Genomic DNA, 10,502 nt, shown 5'->3' on the forward strand with positions numbered 1-10,502 from the left:
GACACTTCTGCTGCTGGTGAGTGGTAGTGGGGTGGAAGCTATTGTACATTTAAAGTAAATTAAATGCATGCTTGTAACATCAATCAAGCTTGGCAGAATTCTGAGCTTAGGTGCATACCAGTGGCCATGATTAGACAGCTCAAAGAATTGCAAGTATTGACAAATCATCGCTTTAGTAAGAATGTCTATAAACTGTGGTTGCAAATGGTCAGGAATTATAAATAATTAAGTTGAAATTTGTGTTGAAATGTTGCTCATGCTGTGTGGGCTTCTTTTCTTCCATGTACGACTGATTTAGATTCAGGAAAAAAAATACAGTGGTGGAATCCTTGTCCAGTCTAGTTTCTAAACAGTCAGTGGATCAGCTGAGTGAAGGTAAGTGGTTTATAATACAATTAAAATAATAAAGTGAAGAAAGCTCAAAAACACCCTACCAATGTGTGTGAATATGCTTAACTCTGTAACTTAACTAGTGTTTTATGGTAAAAGAAACCAAACAACAAAAAAGCCACTTGTATTTTTTTTTCTCCTTTTTCCCTTTAATTTGAATGCAAAGTTTCTCAATATGGGGTATTCAGCCTAATGCTTTTGGCTTTGAGCATGCATGAATTATGACAGGAATGTATTTTGTAACACATTATAGATCTGAAGAGAAAATTACTTTTTTTTTTCCTTTACTTAAGACAGCTCCCAATAGTTTATGAATCATTGATGCTGTGGAATAAATCCTTATCATTAGTTGCACTGGAATCTGAATATATTAACAAGTATTGTGCTTGTCTGTTTTGCCTTAAGGTGTTTTGGGAAATGGTATCAGTACATTGTTCATGGCTCTGAAAATGCTGACCTCCTATTTCTGATTTGGGCAGAATCAAGTATGCAGTTTTTTCTAACCTGACACAAAATAATCCCCTTTAATACTGGACGCATCAAACTCACCATGTGTGCATTGTGCATACAGCCGCCTTGTGCATGTGGCTGGTCTTGCAGCATGGATGCAGAGTAACTCATGTAATGTGTGTTAAGTCAAATGTACTTTGGTGCTGCACGAGGGCAGAAGGTCTGCCTGGGGCTTTCGGTTTGTTGAGCATGATGTGATGAAAACCTGTTCAGTGTCTTACTGGGCTTAGAAAAAGCCTGAGCCACAGTGACTGTTATCATTCATCTGCAGATCTTTTTTCTAAGATGTGCAAGGAGAGTTGGAAGAACTAGTTGCTGTAGGCTGATAAATTTAGGATCATTGAAAAGTGTAGGAAGTCATCCACCAGAATGACAAGCTTTTGCCCTAGGCTGAATTCAGCTTTGGCAAGATCAAAGCTTTTGTCTGAGGAGAAGTGAAATAGAAGAATTCTATTCCGATTTGAGTGTAACAGCTATTATTCAGCAGTTATCAAAACAGTAACAGCAGAATCTTGCTTTTCTTTCTTCTCTTGGCAGAATTTTATTTGTTTCATTGACCTCAAGAAAAGATCATTGATAATAACTTTGCTGACAGTAAATAACTTTTTCTTTCTCATATAGAGGAAATGCATGCTGAAATCTGCTATGCTGAATGCTTACTGCAGAAAGCAGCTCTCACCTTTGTACAGGTAAAGTCAGTTGTTTATTTTATATCTCTGTATAGCAATTTAATGGAAAGATACTAGTATTTGTAAAACATAGTTCTCGCAATATATGCAGTATTTAGAAACCAAACTTTTTCCTAGCGATTGAATGTTATTTAATGACAATGAAAAATCCTCTCTTATATGGTATATGAATATATATCCTCTTTTATATGAATAAACAAAGATGTTATTGATACCCAGGAACCAAAAACCTAAGGTATATTGCAGTCTTATACAGATGTTACATTTGAATGACTTACATCCCGTCCGACCATGTCCAGTACTTGTTGAAAAAGATGCTCAAGTATGAGGCAATGTGTTGCTTTGAAAGCGCAAGTCCTTTTTTTTTTTTTTTTTTTTTTTTTTTTTTAAAAGGAAAAATTTTTTCCACACACCTTTTTTTTTTTTTTTTTTTTTTTGCATTTAAAGGATAGAATGTTTCCCAACTGACCAAACTCGAACTGACACGTACTTGCCTCCAATTCAGTATTGCTCTCCATGCATTTCTGACATGGTGCCAGGACAGTATAGTAATGAATAATTATAAAATGAGCATGCCTTAGTGTTGCTGAGGTACTTATTCACTTCACAGATAGATCTGCCATTTAATAGTGTCCAGTGCTTCTTGTTCAGCTTGTGGCTCATGCTACTATGTTTTCAAACTGTATTTGAAATTTGGTTCCTGAAAACAGGAATTGTTAGTGAAACTTTTTTATGTATGTGACTGTTTTATGTGTGTCTAACAAATGCATTTTAGATAATTCCTTCACATAGAGATTATAAGGAAGAAGCAAGGCACAGAGATTTTAAGTCAGATGGACCAAATTAACTTTTAACTTAATATAGTACTTTGATCAGAAGTGTCAGGAAATATAATTAATAATAATTAAAAGTGAGTTTACGACTGTGTGAAATGAAAAAAAATCTTAGGAGAAACTTTCTCTAAAGCAGCACCTTGCTATCCATTGTATCAGAGATCCATTGCTGCTGACTATAATATCTTGCTCTGCTAGTTTCTGTCATGCCACATATTTTTCATCCTTACCTTGATTCATCTGAGGATTGTGCTGATAATGAAAAAGTAGCCATTCAGAAAGAGGTAGCAAGAATGACTGTACTGAAACACTTGTGTTGAGGTGTTCATTCTTGCACATAAAACAATTGAGGTCTTTTGGAATGGTGACCCTTTTATGGAAGCCAGAATTTCCTTTGGTTAATGATTCTGAGGCTATTTTTGTGATTATTTTTTTTCACTTTCCACATCATATATACTGTCCCTGAGTATTTTTAAAATGCCTGCACAGGTTAAAATCATAGAATCATAGTGTTTTAGGTTGGAAGAGACCTTTAAAAGTCATCTAGTCCAACTGCTCTGCAGTAAGAAGGGACATATTTAGCTAGATCAGATTGCTCAGAGCTCAGTCCAACCTGACTGTGAATGTTTCCAGGGATGAGGCATCTACCACATCTCTGGGCAGCCTGTTCCAGTGTTTCACCACCCTCATTGTACAAAATTTCTTCCTTGTATCTAGTCTGAATCCACCCTCTTTTAGTTCAAATCCTTTACCCCTTGTCCTATTGCTACAGGCCATGCTAAGGAGATTTCGCCTATCTTTTTTATAGGCCCTTTTAATTATTGAAAGGCTGCAATAAGGTCTCCCCAGAACCTTCTGTTCTTAAGGCTAAACAACTCCAACACTCTCAGGCTTTCTTTACAAGAGAGGTGTTCCATCCCTCTGATCATTTTCATGGCCCTCCTCTGGACCTGCTCCAGCAGGTCCAACAGTCCTTGTACCAAGAACTCCAGAACTGGACGCAGTACTCCAGATTGGGTCTGAGCAGAGCAGAGGGGCAGAATCACCTCCTGGGCCTTGCTGGCCACACTTCTTTTGATGCAGCCCAGGACAGGGTTGGCTTTCTGGGCTGCTGGTGCACATTGCCAGCTCATGTCCAGCTTTTCATCCACCAGTACCCCCAAGTCCTTCCTCACAGAACTCAATCCCTTCATCCTCCAGCCTGTGCTGACACCAGGGATTACCCTAACCCAGGTGCATGACCTTGCACTTGACCTTGTTGAACCTCATGAGGTTCACATGGGTCCACCTCTACAGCTTGTCCAGGTCCCTCTGGATGACATCTCATCCCTGTGGCATGTTAGCTGCAGCACTCCGCTTGGTGTCATCTGCAACTTGCTGAGGGTGCACTCAATGGAACTATTAATGTCATTGATGAAGATACTAAACACTACTGGTCCCAGTACAGATCCTTGAGGGACACCGCTTGTCACTGATCTCCATCTAGTTATCAAGCCATGGACTACTACCCCCTACATGAGACGATCTAACCAATTCCTCAACCACTGAACAGTCCACCCAGTAAATCCATATTTCTCTGGTTTGGAGAGAAGGATGTCACAGGAGACGATGTCAAAGGCCTTTCAGAACTCCAGATAGACAACATTTATAGCTCTTCTCTCGTCCACTGATGTAGTCACATAGAAGGCCGTCATAGAAGGCTGCTAGTTTGGTCAGGTGGGACTTGCCCTTGCTGGAGCCATGCTGGCTGTCTCAAATCACCTCCCTGTCCTCCATGTGCCTTATCAGAGCTTCTAAGAGGATCTGTTCCTAGGCACAGAGGCAAGTGTGACAGATCTGTAGTTCCCAGGGTCCTGCTTTCCACCCTTTTAAAAAATAGGTGCAGTGTTTACCTTTTTGAAGTCACTAGGGACTTCATCTGACTGCTGATGTCTTCAAATAGCATGAAGAGTGGCTTGGCAACTACCTCAGTCCAGTTCCCTCTGGACTCTGGGATGCATTTCGTGAGGTCTCATAGGCTTATGTATGTTCAGGTTCCTTGGGTGGTCTCTGACCTGATCTTCTCTTACAGTGGGAGGAACTCTGCTCCCCTAGACCTGTCTTGTGGTCCATCCACTCAAGAGGTGTGGGAAGAGAGACTACCAGTGAAGACTGAAGCAAAAAATTTGTTGAGTACCTCAGCCTTCTCCTCATCTGTTGTTACCAGTTTGCCAGTCTTGCTCATCAGGGGACGTACGCTTTCTTTGGCCTTGCTTTTCTGGCTGACGTACCTATAGAGGCCCTTCTTATTCATTGTGTCCCTTACCAGATTCAGCTCCAGTTGACCCTTGGTCTTCCTGCCTTCATCCTTACACAACCAGACAGTGTACCTGTGCTTTTCCCAGGATACTTGTCCCTGCTTCCACTCCCTGTGCAGTTCCTTCTTGCGCTTTAGTTTGACCAGCAGGTCTCAACTCATCCACACTAGTCTCCTGCCTTCCTTACCTGATTTCATACACCTGGAAATCAAGAGATCTTGTGCTCTATGAAAACCTGTCCTTAAAGATCTGCCAGCTCTGTTGTGCTCTCTTGTCCCTGAGGGCAGTTTCCTAGGGTGTCCTACTGACTTAACTCCTTCAGCAGCTGGAAGTTTTTTTTTTTTTCCTAAAATTTAGGCACCTGACTTTGTCTGTCAGGACTGTGAACTCCACCAGTGCACGATCACTGCAGCCCAGGCTGCCTCCAATCTTGATGTCACCGATTAAACTCAGTTGTATTGGTGACCATCAGATCCAGTATCAAGCCCGCTCTGGTAGGGCTGCCTATTACCTGGCTTAAGAAGTTACCCTGAAAGCATAGAAAGGTTTCCCTTCTATTTGAATTCTAAGAGAAGAAACTCTGTCCTGTTGAACTGTTAATCATCTTGCTTTTCAGGAGTTTAATTTTGATGGCTAGGATGCTGTGGCTTTACTTTGATTTTTCTAGTAGTTAATGAACATATATATTGGGTAGTACATGTGGTTACTGTTGATCAGCAATGGAAACTCTGTTCAGGGGATTCTTTGATTTGTCTTCTGACAAGTCCTGGGCTCGGTTGTCTGTGACAGAACTGGTATTTCGAGTTTTCTAAAGAGTTCCTACAGCACCATCTGGTGGAGAGCTTTCGTGTTTCGTTTATATGGACTGGAAATTCTTTTAAAAGTAACTGGCTTTTTTTTCCACCCACCTCTTAAGTTTTAAAATTTGTAGCATGCACTGGAGAAATGTTTTTCTGACAACTTTAAGCAGGTGTTAACTTCTGTCTTAGAGATGAGTCTAATAACTGGAAAATATTTTAAATATTTCCAATGTCTGAGTTATAAATAAATTTATATGTCGGTGGAAGATTTTTATGTATGTCTAATAGTTGAATGCATTTTTTTTTGTACAATTAAACTTTTTCTTCCAGGATGAAAATATGATCAACTTTATCAAAGGTGGCCTCAAAATTAGGACGAGTTACCAAATATACAAGTAAGCCACTAGAAAACACTTAAATTCAATGTTCATATAAGCAGATACAGTTGCATTAATGCCTTCAGATAATTAAAAAAAATAGCAGTCATGATGATTATACTTCATATAATTTCTGAGTCATGTTTCCTCTTCCCTCTTTATTTTCCTGCATCAAAAGAGAATGTCATCAGGTGCTACAAATGACTCAGGGGAGCAAAAGCAAAAATGAAACTTACTACCAGTTTGAAGGAGGAGTGAAACTTGGAATCGGGGCATTCAACTTGGTATGACTTTTTCAGACTACAGAAAGGCAATTGGGATAATTCTGTAGGATTCTTTCTTTGCAGATAGAGTACTATAATACTGTAAAATAGAGATACAGGCTTTGAAGGTTTTATGCAATATAAAAACAGCAGTGGCTTTTTGCATGTGTGTCTTCTAGAATCTTTCTACTATTTTATTCTGAATTCTGTTTAATTCTCTTGGAACTAATTTATGCATATATTTCTTAAGAGGTAAAGCAGGTACATCTACCTGTTTCTAGCAAGAATTTTTAAGATAGTTACATTGTTGGTTATAGAATAACTGGAGTGACTACTTTTATTCTAACACCGCCATATATACCATTATTTGCTTCAGTGGCATACTGTAGACTGGCATAGATTTAGGAGAATGAACAGTAGTTTACTGAGTTTGTGCAAAAAACGCCCAGAACTGGATACATCTGCTAGCATCTTACTTTACAATTTACTACACTTGCCTTTTCACATCTGTTGTGGCAATGGTGAGAGTTGATTTCTGCTGGTATGTTAACATCTGTATCATTCCAGACTGGAGCTGACAGTTGTGAGTATGGTCAGAACTCATCAGCAGCTGGTTCTGACCTTTCCTATCCTTCTTGTCACCTCAGCAGGAAGCTTATCAGAAAAAGCCACTGCTGGGCAGAATGTATTAGGGTGAATGAAGCTTCCCAACACTGACCTTCAGATAGCTCTTCTTGTAGTGCTTGTTGGAAAGCTTGTTGTGATCTTCATAAGTTTTAAGCTTTGTAGGTTGGAGAGAGTGCAGTTACAAGGGGAACAAAAGTGCATGCATAGAGGGCTAACAGATGGTAACAGTAGCCACTATTACTAAGACAAGTATGCTTACTGGTCTGCTAATTAAGTGCTCCCACAGTAGGAATAAGTAGAACTTTTGTGATAACCATTGTGTCATTTGATGAGAGTACAGTAAGTTGACAATTTAGATTGTAAGTACTGCCAAAATAGAGGATATTTTTTTATTCCAAATGACTCGCAATTTTCAAACAATTTTGATCAGCTGAAGACAAAAATCTGTCATCACCTGAAGAAGCACAGCTGGACTCTATCATAGTGTTTCTGTGCTGGATAGTCGTCAAGAGTCTGAGTTTGTTTGAAGTTGCAGACTGATTACGTATTGTTGATCATGTATGCCTGTTTTCAAGTTTTTTAGTGTTTTACTTTTTTCACTACTGTATAATGGAATATAACATAGTAGCTGGCATTTTTTACTCAAGTTTATAGTGGTTTTACTTTTTTATATATATAAGTCTTTCTTGATCTTATTTTTTATTTGAATTGTATTTCAGATGCTGTCGCTTTTGCCAGGAAGGATCCTCCGACTTTTAGAATTTATTGGATTTTCTGGCAATAGGGTAATGGATCTGATTTTTTTTTTTTCCAAATTAATCTTTTCTCAGATAAAGACTAGATGGATTTAACATCATATATTCCATGCCAGAAGTATAATGATCTACATTATTAGTATCTTAGTGTTGTTAAAAAGATGAGAATTGGGCTAGATGATGCAGGCATAAAAGCACATATGGTGATATCCTGAGCTTGAACAACCGTGAGAAATGACTAGTCTGCTTCAGAGGGGGTTTTCAAATTGCAATTTCCTTTCCTTTTGCTGATCCTAAAAGAGAGGATATCAGCTTTCTTTTCTGGCCTATGAAGTCAGAGATAATTGTTCCTCATTCCCGTAACTGAGGGTAGAGTCACAGTTTCACATTTTTTCCATGCACAATCCTACCCCATTTCTTTAGGAGAAGGAATTTCTGAACATCATCTGTCATTGTGGAATCTTTTTCTTATGCATGAGGAAAGTATTTGTAATCATAGCCTTGTTTTTGTAATGCTATGCTTTTTTGGTAAGTATCTTACAGCCCTTCAATACTTTTTGCCTCCCATAAGAAATAAAATAAAGAACCAAACCAAACAAAGCAACCCACAGAATTAAGCTAAAACTTCACACTATTAATGAGACGAAGAGTCACGATATGGTCTTATTGCTGTTAGTTTGTTCACAGATATGGTTCCACTTTTGTAAAATTAGACTTGAGACCTGTTCATAAGTTTTTTCCCTGTGAAAGACCTGGTTCATGCTGAAGCTCTTCAGCTTCATATATACAAATAATATACACTTTTGCCCTGTCTGAAAAGTCAATAGAAACTGAAAGGAAAAGAACAAACGATTTGGGAATATTTCCACATTTTTTTGCATGGTGCTTGAATTTTCCTGTATTTTATCAAGTTGCTATGCAGTTAAGTTATTACTTTTTTTGAAGCAAAACTGTTCAAATCTGATACGTTTCTAAAGAGCCACTGCTTTTGAGCAGGGAAAATCTGAGCTAATCTCAACAATCCTCCAAGCAGTCTAGCTGTCATGTAATGGGCATAAACTGGAAAGGATGGGAAGATGTTTCTTGTGTTAGGAGCTGAATAAGTCTCCATGAATCTGGATTCCTTTTCTTAACACACATAAATTTCATTGTGGCTTCTGGAAACAGTGCCTAGCAGTTGTGTGTCAGCACAGCTAATATTTTGATCAGAACCTCAAAACTGTGGCTGACTTGATGGAAGAAAATTGAGGATAACCAAGAATTTCTGTGAAGGAAGACCCTTGTTGACAAGTAGCGCTGGAACAGTTGAGAGAGGTTCTCACTCAACGTAGATTTAAAGACATTATTCTGAAACGCACATACCCAGAAAGTAGTGGGGAAAGGATATAGACCTGTGTGTCTTCATGGTCCGTGTGGTGTTCCCGTTTTACCAGAGCACTGAACTGCATGGATAATTTTATTCTGTGTTAGCTTAATATTATCCTTATGAGTGCTATCAGCTGTGGCAGAACTGTTTTGGTACAAGGTTGTGTTGGATCTGTAATAACGAAGTGCAGAGTTACGAAATACTTCTACCTGAAATGAAAACTGGATTTGGGGGAGCCAGAAACTATTAATAGTAGCTCTATATACTGATAGTTAATTCTGCATGTGTTTGTGATGTTTCTTAGGAGTTGGGCCTCTGTCAACTACGGGAAGGCGCATCTGGCAGCAGTTTGAGGGCCATTCTGTGTACTTTCACCCTGTTGGTTTATCATACTTACGTCTCCTTAATCCTTGGTGAGACCCACTGTGTAGCTGTTCAGTCATGCTACTCATTGTGATAGATGTTGTGATGTTTTTGATCTGAATTTAAAAACTCTGGCCAATTGGCTTTGTAACAGGAGATTGCTGTATACTTAGTTATGATCTGAAACAAATATCTCTGACAAAGCTGTGTCTGCAGAAACAGTGAGGGTAGATACCATTATGCCAGCATATTGTTCCTTTTGCAGGGCTGTCTCAACATGCAACAGCAGAATATCACAAAACACTTAAGTTCAGACAAGTCCTTATCCATAAATTAACATCACATATTGTGAAAATTATCTCCAGAAAGAAGTCCGTAGTCCCATACAATTTACTTAGAAGTTCAAACATGTAGAGAATTAATTGCTTTTGCACATGGGGCTAAAAGTGACCATTAATTCTGTATGCATCTTTGACGTATATTTTCATGTTCTTTAGTTAGGAAGTATTTTAGTCCTTGTTCCTCAAGCTCATCAGGAAATAACTAGGATCTATAATGGAACAGTTTAAAGAATATTCATGTATTCTATTCTGTTTATAATTCCAGACACTTACTATCTTAAAAGTACTTAGTAACTTCAGGTTAAGAATTCATTTTTATAGAAACACAATATGATGAAATGATTATGCTTTTGCATAAAAGCAGTCCATTAATCTATTCAAGCAGTAATATGATTTGGAAACCAAAATCTTAATCTAATGAAACTTGCTTTTTTACGTACATTAAGGTTGGTTTGTTCTATTTTCTAGGTACAGGGGAAGCCAACCTTCAGGAAGCAGACAGTCTCCTTGAACCCTACCTCCAGAAATTTCCAAATGTGTGTATTCTCAGTAAATTTTGTAACAGCAATGTACTTTCCTAAGCTTAAAATAGTAACTAGGTATTTTTCTCATCTCCTTTCAAGGGTTCCATTATTCTATTTTATACTGCCAGAATAGATACATTGAAAGGAAATTTTGAAAAGGTAAATTATTTTTTTCTTTTTAAGGTTTTTATTTGTTCAGTGTTCAACTTGGGGAAGAAATATCTAATTCATCTAAGTAACTTATTTTAGTTGGACTTATAATTATTCTTTTATCCCTGTTCATGTTCAGTGTCAATATTGATTCTAGCTCTCTCTCTGTAAGTGAGTCTGAAAGGGAAGTTTCACAGAATCACAGAACGTTAGGGAT

General features: G+C 38.3%; 1 protein-coding gene across 1 annotated transcript; it reads left to right on the top strand.

The window, feature by feature from the left end:
* Positions 1-298: 298 nt before the first annotated feature.
* On the top strand, positions 299-10,294 carry LOC104537168 (tetratricopeptide repeat protein 39B-like; the record flags this gene model as incomplete). Its single annotated transcript, XM_010179974.1, has 8 exons — positions 299-375; positions 1,522-1,589; positions 5,850-5,914; positions 6,075-6,180; positions 7,506-7,571; positions 9,212-9,320; positions 10,080-10,147; positions 10,235-10,294. Coding segments are annotated over 8 exons (619 nt in total), but the record flags the coding sequence as incomplete, so codon positions are not given.
* Between the last annotated feature and the right edge of the window lie 208 nt (positions 10,295-10,502).

Source organism: Mesitornis unicolor, unplaced genomic scaffold (assembly GCF_000695765.1).
Source record: "Mesitornis unicolor isolate BGI_N332 unplaced genomic scaffold, ASM69576v1 scaffold11842, whole genome shotgun sequence".
Taxonomy (NCBI): domain Eukaryota; kingdom Metazoa; phylum Chordata; class Aves; order Mesitornithiformes; family Mesitornithidae; genus Mesitornis; species Mesitornis unicolor.